At 39.6% G+C, this 18,333-nt stretch overlaps 1 protein-coding gene across 2 annotated transcripts in view; it reads right to left on the reverse strand.

Moving 5' to 3' along the window:
• The window catches only part of LOC124621871 (geranylgeranyl transferase type-1 subunit beta), a 63,210-nt gene extending 60,322 nt beyond the window's left edge, over positions 1-2,888 (reverse strand). For both annotated transcript variants that reach the window (XR_006980582.1, XM_047147334.1), the window contains exons 1-4: positions 2,470-2,888; positions 2,138-2,354; positions 1,920-2,052; positions 1,674-1,793 (exon numbers count right to left, since the gene is read on the reverse strand). Coding sequence is in view for 1 of the 2 variants with exons in the window: in XM_047147334.1 (XP_047003290.1) it covers positions 1,674-1,793; positions 1,920-2,052; positions 2,138-2,354; positions 2,470-2,707 (708 nt within the window). In the remaining variant the exon portion in view is untranslated. The remainder of the gene's footprint in view (positions 1-1,673; positions 1,794-1,919; positions 2,053-2,137; positions 2,355-2,469) is intronic.
• Between the last annotated feature and the right edge of the window lie 15,445 nt (positions 2,889-18,333).

Genomic DNA, 18,333 nt, shown 5'->3' on the forward strand with positions numbered 1-18,333 from the left:
TGATACTTGATGCTTTAATTAAAAAAAAAAAAAAAAAAAAAAAATGTTCAAATGTATCTGAGCACTATGGGACTTAACTGCTGTGGTCATCAGTCCCCTAGAACTTAGAACTACTTAAACCTAACTAACCTAAGGACAACACACACATCCATGCCCGAGGCAGGATTCGAACCTGCGACCGTAGCGATCGCGTGGTTCCAGACTGTAGCGCCTAGAACCGCTCGGCCACCCCGGACGGCGATGCTTTAATGTTTGTGCTTGTAATCTGTCATGTGTCATTTTTTGAAAACTTCATGTACAGTTCTTGAGGATATTTTTATTTGGCCATTAAAACTACAAGAAAATGCACGTTTTTCTCAACAGATGCATTTTCTTTAATGAAGTAAAGCATCATCAGTGGCCTATTAAGTGATACTTACAATTTGACTTGTTTATTAGATCAAAATACCTTTAATTGCAGACCACTGATGATGCTTTACTTCAATAAAGTGAAATCCATCTGGTGAGAAAATACACATTTTCTTGTAGCTGTAATGATGGAACAAAAATATCCTCAGGAATTGTAAAGCAACTAGCCTACTGACAATATGACAACATAAATGAAGAAGTCAAGAAGAGTTATTAAATAACAATTTAATAATTATATTGTGACTACTTTTCTATTTTCTTTCTCTCTGCCTAGGCTGTTGTTTAGTATTTTGTCTTCAATGATGGTTGTACTGTAATTATAATATTTACTAAATTGTTATTAAATGTGTAACTGTGGCTTCATGGCTTTTAACTAGAAAACATTCCTGAAAGTTTCTAGTTATAATAAGTTATTTGTTCCATGGATCAAAATTGTGATCAATTACTTATCTCTCTCTCTCTCTCTACGATTTCAGTTTGTGTTTGAAGTTAATTTTAGGAATTATAAGATCCTTTACACCACTGGATGGGTGGTCAATTATTTTATGGCCAAGTTCCTCACATTTTTTCAGTTGCACATTAAGGCTGAGTGAAGGATAGTATAGGTCAGTTCTCCTTTTAGTATAATATTTGTTAGTGTCACTTCTGTTTTCGAACTGGGGTTACTATTGACTATGAACTTCATATAGGTGTAAACATTTGGACAACACATATTAGCCTATCTATTACATATGTTTGTGCTAAAAACATTTCACAGAAGAGCTGCATCAATATATGAAATCATAAGACAACTGTTAAATAAAAATAATATGCATATATCAACTTTCAAACTGTCACCTTGCAATCTAACCTAGACCTTGCACAATTCTACATATCAGTACGACAACTTACTGAGATTCTGTATTCACATTCATTGGCTCTAACCACTCACTACCAAATTAGCACCTTTCACGCTAATCTGTACTTTGGACTATGCTAAGGTTCAGTCTCTCATTGCAACTGACTGTCAAAAAAATATAGACAGAAAAAATATTGGCAATGTTCTGCTATACTTCTATTTGCAAATGTATTATGTCACATGCCACAGCACTTATGTCATGGAATGAAGTCAATGTGTAGTTTCAACTGACCCCAAAATTACATGTAGGCCTATTTTGTTCTACTGTTTCATGACAGTTCATTTGCAGAGACTGAGTAGCTATGTGATAGAAAGAAAACTGACAAAAGAAAGGTATTTTTGGACAATAAAAAGACACATGAAATACCTGAATGGGACTAATTTTTCTATCAAGCTCACCCATCAGAGCCAAGGCAGCAACAGCACAAAATGTAGTTCCTCCATGGCTTTCAAGATCAGGCCCTTGGCCAATTGCACCATCATATGACTATAACAGATGTAGATACACATTTGAAATCAGTCATCTGTGCTTTCAAGTCTTTGAAACTCAAAATTTGCCAATGACATTTACTGCATAAAATTAGGATACTCCCAAATTAAGTATCTCACTTACCATACTATCTAAGATGTACGAGATAGTTTTTTCTACATCCATTCCAGACCAATCATTTAGCATGTAAGAGATGCAGGCAGCACAATAGACAAACCTCATGTCACTTTCACTGCCGGAAAGTGTTGCGCAAAAGCTGGTAACATGAAACACTTTTAATCATAAACTTGATCCTGAATCAACAGAGATCAGTCATCAGGGGTAACATGGGCAGTACATACCTACCATCCTCTTGTTGCAAAGCCTTTATACCAGCAATAATTGCTTTCTTATTCACTTGAGACAAATTGTCACCAAGAATAATAAGTGCTGCAAGACCTGTATATGTCATTGCTAAATGACCACACACATATGGCCCTGAGCAATCGCTGCTGTCGCGCGAAAAGTTTAGTGTAGACGAACCCTGAAAACCGCATCGCTTCCAGCTTTCTTTGTCGTCTGTCGAAAGAATGATTTTAATTATTGACATGATTAATTTACTCTAAAGTTTATTTAAAGGACTGCGCTTACTCTAAGGTTACATGGCCTACAGCTTTACTTAAGACATAGTTACCTGTCTCTTGCGGTACGACCTGAAGGCTGTAAATCCAATTTATTATGTGTTTCTTTTTTTCTTCACTCAATTCATCTAGTGCGTTTAAAACGTCCAATCCGGAGAGTGCAAAAAACAAAATTGTCAGTCTAGCAGCATCATGATATGCTAACCGTGAAGGCAGAATATCGAGATGGCGAAGCAAATAGCGAATATGTTGCTTTCTTGCTAACTGGTTTTCCGATTCATCACAAATCATTTTAGATGTGCGATAAGTTAGCACCGTTCATAACATATTACCACAAACAAATCACAATTAAAATCGTCAACGAACGATATCGAAAACAACACACACAGATAAATCCCAAGTTATTGTTCAACACGCCGCATACCGCGCATCAAAACAAACATGACATTTTGGTCCTTTACCCTTTGGTGATGTTCACTGGTCACTGCCAAGCTTGACTTTCGATAAATTAATATCGACTTTGTACAATGTGCTGCGGCCAGTTCACACTGTCCTCACGTCGCGTTACGTAAAAACATTATACAATTAATTAAGCTTATCCATTACGGATATTTTAGAACCCGTGAATGTTAAATGAATGTAAATACATAAAGCTGCAACCTGTCACTTTTCTGAATATTATTTATAATTCCATGAACCGGTTTTCGAACCTTTTCAGGTCCATCCTCAGATGGTTTTCTGAATGCTACATCATTATTTATACCATAATGCTGTGTGACAATAAGATGCAACAGGCTTTAATGTATCGCCATGATTATTGTTTCCCTGTCGATATGGATGCAAAATAAACAATAATCATTATTGTTTACCTGTCGATACGGGTGCAAAATAAACAATAGTCATTGCGATACTGTCACAGACCCAGGGCCAGCATTATGCTAGAAATAATGATGTAACATCCAGCAAACCATCTGAAGATGAACCTGAAAAGGTTCGAAAACCGGTTCGTGGAATAATAAATAATATTGAAAAAAGTGTCTGGTTGCAGTTTCATGTACCGGTATTTACATTCTGCACTGCATTTAAAATGGTGATATTCACCTACGCTGTCAACGGATCGTCACGTCACATAGCGTCAATGTTTCTTAGGGGTAAAGTTTTGACGCCGTTGTCGTCTGGCAACATGGGAAATTAACCTATTTTCGCCGCACTGTTCTCATGTAGTAGTGAATTTTTGGGCTCTTGTAGTATCTAATCCTTACTTGTCATTTCCTTACATTTATAGAGTTCATTCCCAGTTTTTGTTTGATTTCCTCATTGTGGACACCCTCCTGCCATTGTTCCCATCTACTAGTACCTGCAATCATCCTAGCTACTTTCATATCCATAACCTCAACCTTATTGATAAGGTAACTTGAATCCACCTAGCTTTCGCACCCATACAACAAGATTGGTCGAAAGATTGAACGGTGCAGAGATAACTTAGTCTTGGTACTGACTTCCTTCTTGCAGAAGAGAGTAGATCGTAGCTGAGCGCTCACTGCATTAGCTTTGCTACACCTCGTTCCCAGTTCTTTCACTATGTTGCCATCCTGTGAGAATATGCACCCTAAGTACTTGAAATCGCCCACCTGTTCTAACTTTGTTCCTCCTATTTGGCACTTGATCCGTTTATATCTCTTTCCCACTGACATTACTTTCGTTTTGGAGATGCTAATCTTCATACCATAGTCCTTACATTTCTGATCTAGCTCTGAAATATTACTTTGCAAACTTTCAATCGAATCTGTCATCACAACTAAATCATCCACATATGTGAGACTGCTTATTTTGTGTTCACATATCTTCATCTCACCCGGCCAGTTTATTGTTTTCAACATATGATCCATAAATAATATGAACAACAGTGGAGACAGAATGAGATTTTCACTCTGCAGCGGAGTGTGCGCTGATATGAAACTTCCTGGCAGATTAAAACTGTGTGCCCGACCGAGACTCGAACTCGGGACCTTTGCCTTTCGCGGGCAAGTGCTCTACCAACTGAGCTACCGAAGCACGACTCACGTCCGGTACTCACAGCTTTACTTCTGCCAGTACCTCGTCTCCTACCTTCCGAACTTTACAGAAGCTCTCCTGCGAACCCTGCAGAACTAGCACTCCTGAAAGAAAGGATATTGCGGAGACATGGCTTAGCCACAGCCTGGGGGATGTTTCCAGAATGAGATTTTCACTCTGCAGCGGAGTGTGCGCTGATATGAAACTGGCAGAAGTAAAGCTGTGAGTACCGGACGTGAGTCGTGCTTCGGTAGCTCAGTTGGTAGAGCACTTGCCCGCGAAAGGCAAAGGTCCCGAGTTCGAGTCTCGGTCGGGCACACAGTTTTAATCTGCCAGGAAGTTTCATATCAGCGCACACTCCGCTGCAGAGTGAAAATCTCATTCTGGAAACATCCCCCAGGCTGTGGCTAAAGCCATGTCTCCGCAATATCCTTTCTTTCAGGAGTGCTAGTTCTGCAGGGTTCGCAGGAGAGCTTCTGTAAAGTTCGGAAGGTAGGAGACGAGGTACTGGCAGAAGTAAAGCTGTGAGTACCGGACGTGAGTCGTGCTTCGGTAGCTCAGTTGGTAGAGCACTTGCCCACGAAAGGCAAAGGTCCCGAGTTCGAGTCTCGGTCGGGCACACAGTTTTAATCTGCCAGGAAGTTTCATATCAGCGCACACTCCGCTGCAGAGTGAAAATCTCATTCTGGAAACATCCCCCAGGCTGTGGCTAAGCCATGTCTCCGCAATATCCTTTCTTTCAGGAGTGCTAGTTCTGCAGGGTTCGCAGGAGAGCTTCTGTAAAGTTCGGAAGGTAGGAGACGAGGTACTGGCAGAAGTAAAGCTGTGAGTACCGGACGTGAGTCGTGCTTCGGTAGCTCAGTTGGTAGAGCACTTGCCCGCGAAAGGCAAAGGTCCCGAGTTCGAGTCTCGGTCGGGCACACAGTTTTAATCTGCCAGGAAGTTTCAACAGTGGAGACAGGTTGCAGCCTTGTCTTATCCCTGAAACTACTCTTAACCATGAACTCAATTTACCATCAACTCTAACTGCTGCCTGACTATCTATGTAAAGACCTTTAATTGCTTGCAAAAGTTTGCCTCCTATTCCATAATCTCGTAGAACAGACAATAACTTCCTTCTAGGAACCTGGTCATATATGTTTTCTAGATCTATAAAGCATAGATACAATTCCTGTTCCACTCGTAACACTTCTCCATTATTTGCCGTAAGCTAAAGATCTGGTCCTGACAACCTCTAAGGGGTCTAAACCCATTCTGATTTTCATCCAATTTGTCCTCAACTAATACTCGCACTTTCCTTTCAACAATACCTAAGAAGATTTTACCCACAACGCTGATTAAAGAGATACCTCTGTAGTTGTTACAATCTTTTCTGTTTCCATGTTTAAAGATTGGTGTGATTACTGCTTTTGTCCAGTCTGATGGAACCTGTCCCAACTCCCATGCCATTTCAATTATCATGTGCAGCCATTTAAGACCTGACATACCACTGTATTTGAAGAGTTCCGACTTAATTTCATCCACCCCAGCCGCTTTATTGCACTGCAATATATTGACCATTTTCTCCACTTCCTCAAATGTGATCCTATTTCCATCATCATTACTGTCCCATTGTACATCGAAATCTGAAACATTACTGATCATATTTTCACCTACATTGAGCAACTCTTCAAAATATTCCCTCCATCTGCCCAAGGCATCAACAGGATTCACCAGCAGTTTTCCTGACCTGTCCATAATACTTGTCATTTCCTTCTTACCTCCCTTTCGAAGACTGCTAATTACACTCCAGAATGGTTTTCCAGCAGCTTGACCCAAAGTCTCCAACCTGTTTCCAAAGTCTTCCAAAGATTTCTTCGTGGATGCTGCAATTATCTGTTTGGCTCTGTTTCTTTCTTCGACATAACTTTCTCTGTCTACCTGAGTTCTAGTATGTAACCATTTTTGATACGCCATCTTTTTCCTTTTACAGGCTGCCTCGACTGTGTCATTGCACCAAGCTGTTTGCTTCATCCCACCTTTACACACTACTGTTCCAAGACATTCTTTAGCCACTTCTAGTACTGTGTCCCTGTACCTTGTCCATTCCTTTTCCAATGACTGTAATTGATATGGAATTATTAGCAAGTACTGTCATGGCTGTACTAGTGGAACTGCAAATCATATGTGTTTGATTAATTTTAGTGGTTATAGTGGAGGGATAGAATTTGAAGGTGTGTTTCACAGCTCATATGGTGACTCAAAAGATGGAGACTCAAAAGGGTATTAAAAAAGTTTGTGAATCCAAACCTTATGCTGACACAAAAATTGAAAATTATTATGGACAAACCTTAAGACAAAATAAAAATGAGCTTGAGGGAATGAAAAAGGCAGTATGGGCTACCTTCTTTCATAAATACTCCACAGATGACAATCCATGTTATGCACACTGGCCACCTGGCAGTGATTCATAGTGTGAGTACCAGAACACAGTTACTCTGGGTGAGACCTATAACTATAAACGTTCTTTGCCGTTTCCTATAATGGAAATTATAATACCTATTTATGGGGATCTTAGTGACACAAGATTATTAGAGAAATTCTTACATGGGAGGACTCAGAATCCAAATGAAAGTTTCAACAATTGTATATGGGAACAGATATGAAAAAGCGTTCTAGTTGGACTAAATACTTTGGAAATAGAGATGCTAAATGCTGTTCTATGTTTCAATGACAGTGCAGTGTCAAGACTTAATATTATGGAAATGATTGGAGTGCCTGGTGGACTAAATATGCATAGAGCCCTCATAGCCATTGATCGAGGGAGACTCTTTGAAGCAGAATAATCAATGTTGGAAGCCATCAAAGAAGCAAAAATAAGAAAAAGAAGTGTGAAAAAGAGAAGGGAGTAAGAAAAACACAGGAAACAAAATGAATATGGACCCGGGATGCATTATTGCCATACAAGTTTGATAGAAAAAGGAAGTTTTAAATTTAACTTGAATTTCTTGAAAATTAAATTATTTCATTGTCTGATACACTTTGGCTAAAAAATATTAAAGACAGAGAGCTGAAATTTTGTATACTATCTTAAAACATGCTTAACTAAAAAGTAGACTGCCCTTGTGATTTAACTTTGAAAATAAAATGCTTTTTTGAAGAAAAACTCTGAATTCATTTCCAAAAGTTTGGATAATTACATTTAAATTTTTTTTACCACGGTTTATGACAGCACTATCTTTTCAGTGGTCTACTTTAAAGATAATAGTGTAAAGAACCTACAGGAAAACAATAAACCTTCTACTTTGTTTTCTGAGGAATGTGTACCTGTGACGTACACAAATAATTAGCATGGTTTATTTCACCTGGAAAAAAAGAAAAAAAAAACAATTAAAGAAAAGTGTGAGAGCTAAAGCTGTAGTTCGTACATACAAATGTTCTCAAAAGATGTATTAAAAGGTGGTAAGCATTATATGGGGTCACAAATTTTATTCTTTGAGTTACACTTGTTTAGAAAATTGATAAATTTCTCAAGATTTCCTCTGGTATTCACAGACTTGTTCCCTTAAGCACTACCTGCCTAAGTGAAATTGTACCATACTGGACTCTTCGAAAATTGCTGTATATAGTCATAACTACAGTCAAAGATAAAACAATGGAAAGATGGAATTATGAACAGCTTGTAGTGTTCTAACATGTATATGTGCAGCTGTGCAGCATGAATGGCCTTTGCCAACAGTATTGGAACAAAAGTTCTGGATAGAACTTTAAACTAATGTTTTGGATTTATTAATTTAGTACATGAATCATCCTGTAAGTGATTGTCTGCTACATTTCCATACATTCACCTCAATTTGTAGACTGTTCTGCGATGTCCAAGTAGTACACATTGAAATTCTCAGTTATTCTTAAATAATAGTGTTTTGATTTAAGGTGTTAAAATGTTGCATTCCTGCTTGCAGGAGGAATTAGGACTCCAGCAAGGAAGAAGGTTGTATCTCATTGTTTAGATTCCCTACTGAAGAGGGAAACACAAAGGCAAATAAAAAACATTCCCAGACGTGAGTGGAATCCATCAAACTAAATTGTTATTTTTATTAAGTATTTTCACTAACATTGTGTGTCAAGAGTAGAGATTTACAAGGAGTCTGATGGGAATGATTTCCCTCATCAGAGACCACTGCTTTTACTAGAAGCTGTGCCAAAATTACCATTCGTTACCATTGTATTTAAGTAAGGTTCAGCCTCCAACAAAGTGTGCTCCAGAAATCAAAAAGGAAGAGTGCACTCAAAAAATAGGAGGAAAAGGATAAAGCCTGGTTAAAGGAGGATATAATAAATTTTCAGTCTTTTTTTTTAAGTATCAGTATAGAACAAACAGTGTAGGAAAGTAGTGTTACAGATAAAGACAATAAAATATTCATTTTTACTATAGATTATTTATTTTCTTTACTCAATTGGCATTTACAAGGCGAAGTATTAAACAAGGACATTATAGCAGTAAATTGACACATTCAGCATTACTTAATTACATAACACAAAATTTTATACAGTATCACTTATTTTTTGAAGTAATTCAGTAGCATTGTCCATGAGATTATGTATGTCCTCCAGTTCACCATTAAAACCATGCACAGTACACTCTATCTAGTGGGCCATTGATTGGTTGAGTCCACATTCACACTGAGGGTCGTTTGCAAGGCTCCGTGTTGTCTTCATCTCCCTGCATCTTTCGACACCTGTCCTCACACAGTTCAGTATAGTCCACATTCTTCTGGAAAGCTTAAAACCCTCTATTGGTATGCTTGGGTCAGTAACCAGATTTCTGTACTTTACTATGCTTTTCCATTCATTTTCCATTCATTTTCTGGGTCAGGAAACATCTCTTCACCTCTTTGCCGTAGAGATGACCTAGATATCAGGCAGTTTTTTGGTGATAGGTACTGGTGTGTGGGAAGGTTTGGATTTGCCAGTATTTTGCTATATTATCTTGATAGTATCTGATTTTTTCTAATTTCAGGTGGTGCTATATTCGACAGTACGTGTAGCCTATCTGTAGGTCTAGGTCTCAGTGTTCCCAATGTCGTTCTCATTGTTACTCTCAGCTGAATATCGGTTTTTGATATGTGCACACTTCTGGCCCATACAGGTGCACAATACTCGGCCATGCTGTATACCAGTGCCAAGGCTGAAGTTCTCAAGGTATTTGCATCCCATCCCCAGGTGGTTCCTTGGTAAGAATGGCATTTCTAGATTTCAGTTTTTGTTTTGTATCCTCTAGATGGGCTCTGTACCTTATGGACCGGTTGAGCTTTACTCCAAGGAACCAAGGAATATCTTCATGTTTAATGGTCTGGTTATTCATGCAGATGTGCAGCTTTCTCTTGGCCTCTCTGTTGTTGATATGCATGTTTACACTTACTGTCTTGTCTGGATTATGTTGTAGCCGTATACGGTGGCTTGCAGAGTATCTATGTAGATGGAAATGAAGGAAACGTGAGAGCAAAATTTTTTCTAAGTCTGAACAGGCAGCCTTGTTCAGTCATGTGGAAGTGTCGCCGTCCGGCAGCCAGGAAGCGTAAAAATTTCAACGTTACTGGATCAGCCAGACAGCCATTTTGACACTCAGCAGAATATGGTTAGAACAATGCAGATCAAATCGAATTTGTTACTCCGGTAACGTTACATAGGGTCACTAGGCAGGATGCAACAACGGCTAGCAGGGTTTTGACTGAGCACTAAACACGCCGTAACAAATTCGTTAACAAAATATAGCAGAACTAAGAACCACTGACAGTTCAGAAAGAGCAGAAGGCATTCAGTCATTATGAATGACACTGTAGAACAGAGCCTTTCCTCAGTGAGACAAATACTTCACACCCACTCCCTTTTAGCACTCCATCAGTAGGATCGATGGCGCTCAAGTTGTTTGCATTCAATTTTCTGGTTATTATATGCTAACATCTTGTATGTGAATTTATTCTAATGTTGGTCTTACACTTACTACCCCAAGAGATGATCAGCAATCCGAATCCAAGGCTGATGGAGTCCAGCGTCCAGAACTGACGTCATTACAGCGACCAGCACTGATGTTTAGTCCGAGGATCTAACAACAAGCCTGTGGTCCAGGGCAGAAGTTTCCCTAAACTCAAGTGTCACATGGGTTCAAATGGCTCGGAGCACTATGGGACTTAAAGGCTGAGGTCATCAGTACTCTAGAACTACTTAAACCTAACTAACCAAGGGACATCACACACATCCATGCCCAAGGCAGGATTCGAACCTACGACCGTAGCGGTCGCGCGGTTCCAGACTGAAGTGCCTACAACCTCTCAGCCACACCGGCCGGCCTGTCACATGGGTCTGAAGGCATTCAGCACAACTACATGGCATCCAACATCACGATCCATCTGAGGGGACAATGTGGGCAGTGATCTGGGAGGGATTGTGTACATAAAGTGTTTCATGATCCATGGGTATCCAGTCAAATGGAAAATTATCGACAAGTGGGTACAAGTGAAAAATAATTATGTGTTACTTCTGTCAGAACAAAGAGATGCACGGATTCTAATGTCGATTGGAGATCATAGAAATTGTGTCAAAGAGTTAGTCACCAGTTGTCCAGATTAGGTAGTTTAAACTGACAAAGAATCATATGAAATTCAGTAATTCCTAGCATTATGGAAGCACCAGAGGGTAACTAAGTAGTACCACTGCCATAGCCATATTTCCAGAGGACTGGTAATCGCCAGTTATATTCTATGTTTTCACCAGAGAAATTAATAGTAGCTTGCTACAATAATAAGATATTAATGGGTATGACAGAGTTGAAACAAAGTGGATTATTAGTAAGCGGATCGATGTGTGATATAGCTGGGGCAAAGTTTCACATTACTGCTATGATTACAGGTACCATTATATGCACAGGAACTTGATCAGTGTTGTATTGGCCAAAGAAACCTTTTAGCATTTTACCCATGCAAAACCTAACTTACCTAAATAATACTTCTGATCCCACTTTATTTAAGACAATAGATGAGTTAGTCATTGCAGAAAAAGAGCAAATTTCTGCAGATTTAATGTTACATCATGTTCAGAGATATCAAGAGAAGCGCAAACAAAATATCATGACAATCAGTATATCAATCAGCATTTATTATGATGTTACTAGCTTTTATTTGTGTAGTCAACTTTTGCCTCGGAAAGAGGGTAAATCATGCAAGGGAAGCAACTGTTCATGAAATTCCTTTGTAGTGGATTTGTAGTTTAGTTTAGTTTAATTTATTGAGCACCCGTTTTATCGTGTACAATGATATGGGATTTGTCATATGTTACATACAGAAAAAATATGAATAACAACATATTATGTAAAAACTATCAGTGAACAATCTGAATTAAATATATGGGCAAAACAATTATAGCTTACTTGATATAAATTTGTAACAATATAGGACACAAATAAGTTACATATATTCTGTGTATAATGGACAGCAGATTAATTAATTTTTGTGTGTACATAAAAGAGTCTACCCCACGACACAAGTTTGTATATGAGTAACTTATAAGACATGTGAAGGTACGCCATCTTTCTGAAGAATTCATATATTCACTAACACTGTAAAAACTATTACTGATTAACATTCTTTTGAGTTCACTTTTAAAACTGCTCAGCTGCTGAATCATTTTTATTTTTAAGGGAAGAGCACTATTGAGAATTTTTGGGTGGTATATTGCACTCTTGTTGTATTGGGCTTTCTTATGCACTTCTCTGTGAAATTCATTACTCTGTCTTGTTGTATAGTCGTGGAACTCACTGTTTAAAGAAGAAAACTGGGGGTGAGACTTCAGAAAGCATATACTTTCATAGATGTAAATGGATGGAAGAGTCATGATTTTATATTCCTTGAAAATTTCTCTACATGGATCTCTAGGTGCAGCTCCTTTTATGATTCTTATCGCTCATTTTTGAATAATAAAGGAGCATTTTGCCTGACTTGAATTGCCCCAAAATATGACACCATATCGCAAAAAACTATGCATAAATACGAGGGCAGTTCAATAAGTAATGCAACACATTTTTTTTCTCGGCCAATTTTGGTTGAAAAAACCGGAAATTTCTTGTGGAATATTTTCAAACATTCCCGCTTCGTCTCGTATAGTTTCATTGACTTCCGACAGGTGGCAGCGCTGTACAGAGCTGTTAAAATGGCGTCTGTAATGGATGTGCGTTGCAAACAACGGGCAGTGATCGAGTTTCTTTTGGCGGAAAACCAGGGCATCTCAGATATTCATAGGCGCTTGCACAATGTCTATGGTGATCTGGCAGTGGACAAAAGCATGGTGAGTCGTTGGGCAAAGCGTGTGTCATCATCGCCGCAAGGTCAAGCAAGACTGTCTGATCTCCCACGTGCGGGCCGGCCGCGCACAGCTGTGACTCCTGTAATGGCGGAGCGTGCGAACACATTCATTCGAGATGATCGACGGATCACCATCAAACAACTCAGTGCTCAATTTGACATCTCTGTTGGTAGTGCTGTCACAATTGTTCACCAGTTGGGATATTCAAAGGTTTGTTCCCGCTGGGTCCCTCGTTGTCTAACCGAACACCATAAAGAGCAAAGGAGAACCATCTGTGTGGAATTGCTTGCTCGTCATGTGGCTGAGGGTGACAAGTTCTTGTCAAAGATTGTTACAGGCGATGAAACATGGGTTCATCACTTCGAACCTGAAACAAAATGGCAATCAATGGAGTGGCGCCACACCCACTCCCCTACCAAGAAAAAGTTTAAAGCCATACCCTCAGCCGGTAAAGTCATGGTTACAGTCTTCTGGGACGCTGAAGGGGTTATTCTGTTCGATGTCCTTCCCCATGGCCAAACGATCAACTCTGAAGTGTATTGTGCTACTCTTCAGAAATTGAAGAAACGACTTCAGCGTGTTCGTAGGCACAAAAATCAGAACGAACTTCTCCTTCTTCATGACAACGCAAGACCTCACACAAGTCTTCGCACCTGAGAGGAGCTCACAAAGTCATCATCATCATCATCATGTTGGACAGTTTCCAGCCACTGGCTGGGTCTGTCGGGAACACAAGCCTCTCCACCGTGTTCTGTCTTTCCACCATTCCCCCTCTTCCACCTTCGTCCAGTTCTCTCCTCTTCTCATCACACATTCCTTCACTCCCTTCACCCATCTATCTCTTGGTCTTCCTCTGGGCCTCTTCCCCTCCAGTTGCAGATCAAACATCCTCTTTGGAATTCGTCCCTCATCCATTCTCTTCATGTGTCCATACCACTGCAGTCTTGATTTTTCTGTCCTGTCCTGTACTGGTTCCTCCTTTAGTCTTTCCCTCACATACAAATTTCGCAACCTGTCTCGTCTTGTTACACCCAACCTGCTCCTCTGGAACTTCATTTCACTAGCCTGTATTCTACTTTTGTCGCTTTTGTGCATTACCCATGTCTCACTTCCGTATGTCAATATGGGGACAAAGTAGGTTCGGTATATAATTCCCTTGGATTTCTGTGGCACCTCCTTGCTCCAAATAAGCCCCCTAATGCATTTGTAGAACTGCCCTGCTTTTCTGCATCTTTCATTTATTTCCATTGCGTTTCCCCCCTTACTTTCAATCACGCTTCCCAGGTACTTGAAGTTCTCTACCACTTGTAGTTTTTCCCCTCCACAAGTTATATCCACATTTGGCCTATTCTTCTTCCTTGTTGTGACGATTATTTCACTTTTCTTTGCAGAGAAATGCATTCCATATTGTGCTGCCGTTGCCTCCCATGCATCTAACTGCTCTTGCACCTCCTTCACGCAATTTCCCCATAACATCAGGTCATCGGCAAAAAGCACTGCTTTCATTTTATGATCTCCAATTGCATCTGATACTTGCTGTAGGATTTCATCCATAACAATAATAAACAATAAAGGCGAAAGTGCACTTCCCTGTCGCAGCCCATTTTCCAGCTTGAACCATGCAGTACGTTCCCTCCCCACTTTCACACAACTCTCACTTCCCTCATACATTTTTCTGACTTTTCGTGTAATCTCTTCATCTATCCCTTTTGCGTTCAGCACATCCCAGAGCTTGTCCCTACAGATACTATCATACGCCTTCTCAATATCCAAAAAGGCCATGATTAAGTCCTTCCCGTACTCATAGTGCCTTTCCTGCAGTTGCCTTACCGCAAATATGAGGTCCGTTGTTGATCTTCCCGGTCTGAAACCGTACTGCTCCTCTTGCAGTCTACTTTCAATACTGCTTCTTATTCTCTTCTCCAGCATCTTTTCATAGATTTTTCCACAGTGGCATAGCAGGGTGATTCCTCTGTAGTTCTCACATCTCCTTTTATCCCCTTTCTTGAAGATCGGGACTATAATTCCTTTCTTCCAATCCTCAGGAATTCTGTTCTCCTTCCACACCACCCTCAGCACTCTGTATAGCCACTGGGTTCCTACTTCTCCTGCTGCTCGTATCATATCCACTGTTACTTCGTCCCAACCTGGTGCCTTGCCCCCTTTCATCCTCTTTATGGCTTCTTCCACTTCATTCCAAGTTAGATCATCAATTTCCCCACTATTATAATCGTCTGCTGCCTTAGGCTCTCCATCGCTGTTAGTTACCTGCTTGGCAGCATTCAACAGATCTTCAAAGTACTCCTTCCAAATCTTTTTGAGCTCATGCATTTCCTCCACAACTCTTCCATTATTATCCATGATCCTCAGGCACTCGCTTCTGTCATTCCTCTTATTTCTTACCATGGTGTAAAGTACTTTTTTGTTCCCTTCACTGAGAGGAGCTCACAAAGTGCCTATCCGAATTCGCTGTGTGAGTTACTGAGTGAAAGAAGCTTTAGATTTGATTCAAGTGTTGTAGAGTGAATTTTGTGTTTCGAGAACAACTACCGAAACATTTTAAAGTTCTTGGGGAGCTTTAGAAGCTTTGAACGAAGCGAACACCCAGCTTCAGAACCGAGGAGCATTGTACCAGCAAGAGGTATGAGCTATTCGCGTATCTGTCACTTATTTATTCACCTTTCGGAATCATCTGTAGTTAGAATAGCGTAGAAGCTTTTAATTGTCTGTGTAGTTAGTGGAGAAATACTAGCAGGTTGAAGCATGTGGTAGAGTGTGATGTGATTACAGAACTTGACCTTATTAACGGTATATAACGTGAAACACCATTTTGTTTCAATATTTCATGGAGATGCAAATATTAAGCGCTTGCTTTTCCAGACAGATTTCTATACTTTCTAACTGGCGTAGTTCATGTACTTTCATTTTGTATTCTCAAACTAATTTCTTAGTTCCTCAATGGCTAACGTGTCAAGCGCATTGTTGTTTTCCACCCGTTTGCTTTGACCCATAACATGCTACGTGACGTCATGACTTTATGTTGAATTGGATGTAAGCGGACTGTTATTAACAGTTAGCCTGTGGTTGTGTTACTTACCAGTGTAATCTGTGATGTCTGTAAACTATGCCGTTATTCCAAATACGTCGCGACTTACGAGGGTTTGGTTTAGGTGGAACCTGAGACCAAAGATTAAACTGCCGTGGAGAAACCAGTAACGATTATATTTTTGTTCTGTTTTCTGACAAATATTTGTCTGTTTCTTTCTGCATATCCACGATTTCCCAGGGTAAGGGTAGGCAGGACATTCAGAGCATAAGATATAGTTTTGTTAGTGAAACGATTAGTAATTATGATTGTCATTTGATTCTGACAGTTATTTAGCTGTCTTTTTAATGTGGGGAGTTCGTCGAGAGCGAGGTTAGCCCTAACAAAATTGCATTGCTGGTGGTAATGTTATTCATAATCTTTTAATTTACAAATATTTGGCCGTTTTTGAATGTGACTCTTTGAGACGCTTCGATTATGAAATTCACTGTTCCTAACAGGCTCCATTTGTTTTTACCGGTCGCACACTCTCGCTCTGCATAATTGTTTTTTTGTGGTTCCTATTATTTGTTTAGCTGAATTGGATCGAGGTTTTGGTATTTATTGGTGAATTATTTGTTTTCGGTTTTGGAGCTATTTATTTCCGTTTATAGTGTGATTACAGTTTTTGTACTTCTTTTCTTTCGGTTTATCCTAAAGCAATTTGTGCATAAAATTTTTCGATTAGTTGATGTTATGTGGGTGTTGTTTTGTATCTCTGTCCTCGGTTTAGGAAGAGAGTTCACACGAAATATGATACCAGCTGCCCATGTGTATGTCTTATTGTTTCTTTTGTTCGCTTTATTCTGGAGAAATTCATGTGCGTCATCCTTGCATAGTGAGATTCGTGGCCGGCCGGAGTGGCTGAGCGGTTCTAGGCGCTACAGTCTGGAACCGTGCGATCGCTACGGTCGCAGGTTCGAATCCTGTCTCGGGCATGGGTGTGTGTGATGTCCTTAGGTTAGTTAGGATTAAGTAGTTCTGAGATCTAGGGGACTGATGACCTCAGAAGTTAAGTCCCATAGTGCTCAGAGCCATTTGAACCATTTTTTTTTAGATTCGTGTGTGTGTGTGTGTGTGTGTGTGTGTGTGTGTGTGTGTGTGTGTGTGTGTGTGTGTTTGGGGAGCGAGGAGAGTCTGGTATATACTCCGTTACCATTTGTGTGTTATTTTTTTATATTTTTAGGTTTATCACAGAAAGGTTCCTATGCGATATTTTTCCAATATGTCGTTTTGTGGAGCTGTGTGTGATATCACTGTCTTCCTTTGAGCTACAGGGCAAGTGAAGAATTCGATTCCAGTTCTGCCATTTTTGCAGTTTTTTTCTGTTTATGTTAGAGACATTTGTAGGGGATCTCTTATCGCTGTCTGTTAAAGCTATAGACCTATAGTTACAGCGTACGCTGCGATTAGACTTGTTTTTTAATGTTTTCGTTTGCATCATTCCGGAAGAATGTGTGTGTGTGCTATTTTCCAGTTATGTTGTTTTGTGGAGGTGTCTAGTACCACTGTCTTCATTTCATCTGTGTTGGTCAAGCGAATTATTCGAATCCAGTTTTGTGTTTACTATATATTTTCGTTCGGTTTATTCTCTAGAACAGAGACGTTCTTAAATGTTCTTAGGTTTAGTAACCTTTTTAGTATGTCCCCATCCACAACTCTCCCATTCCTGCTATTGTTCCGATAATTTCATTTCATATGGTGATTCAAATAGTTCCCATGTTTTTTTTTGTTTGTTAAGAAGTGCGTTATACAATCCAAAACGGTGTGTTTTAACAGAAACGATAGATTTCGGTCTATGACCAAACCATCATCGTGTCCAAAAACCATCTCAAATATCAGTCTGAGTAAATGGAATCGCAGTTATCAGATGTACGTTATTCCGTCATTGATACTAGCTGTACATTCATAACATTACGTCCATTTAACCTCGACAACGTTTTTTCCCAATATTCTATATATATGGATAATATCAATGTTGGTGCTTTGTACACCTGCTATCTGCTGTTTCAATTAAACAAACGCATAGGAGACATGGTTTTTGGATCCAATGTTTTACTGGTTCTAGACCGAAATTGATTGTCTGTAATAAAATATACCGTTATAGCTATGTGCTGCATATGACAGTTCTTAACAATCCTTAAATCTGTACAGCAGCTCCTATACAAATTGTTTTATTTTTTCTTATTGTGATGTTCTATATTGCGGTCGCCGTCTTGAATAATGCGTCTGTACTGGGGACGGCGTCTTGAAGAATGTCATCAGGCTCTTATTAAATGTTATCTGTGGTTATCGTAGTATCTCGTGTAAACTATCCACTTCACTCCAAATATGACGTCGTGGGTCAGAGCGGACGAATAGAATTGTAGTATGCCTTATTACTTTCAGTTGCTGAGATTCACAACGACAACGATGTTAGCGATCTTTCTCGCTTGTCGAT

The sequence above is a fragment of the Schistocerca americana genome, chromosome 7 (assembly GCF_021461395.2).
Source record: "Schistocerca americana isolate TAMUIC-IGC-003095 chromosome 7, iqSchAmer2.1, whole genome shotgun sequence".
Classification (NCBI taxonomy): Eukaryota; Metazoa; Arthropoda; class Insecta; order Orthoptera; family Acrididae; genus Schistocerca; species Schistocerca americana.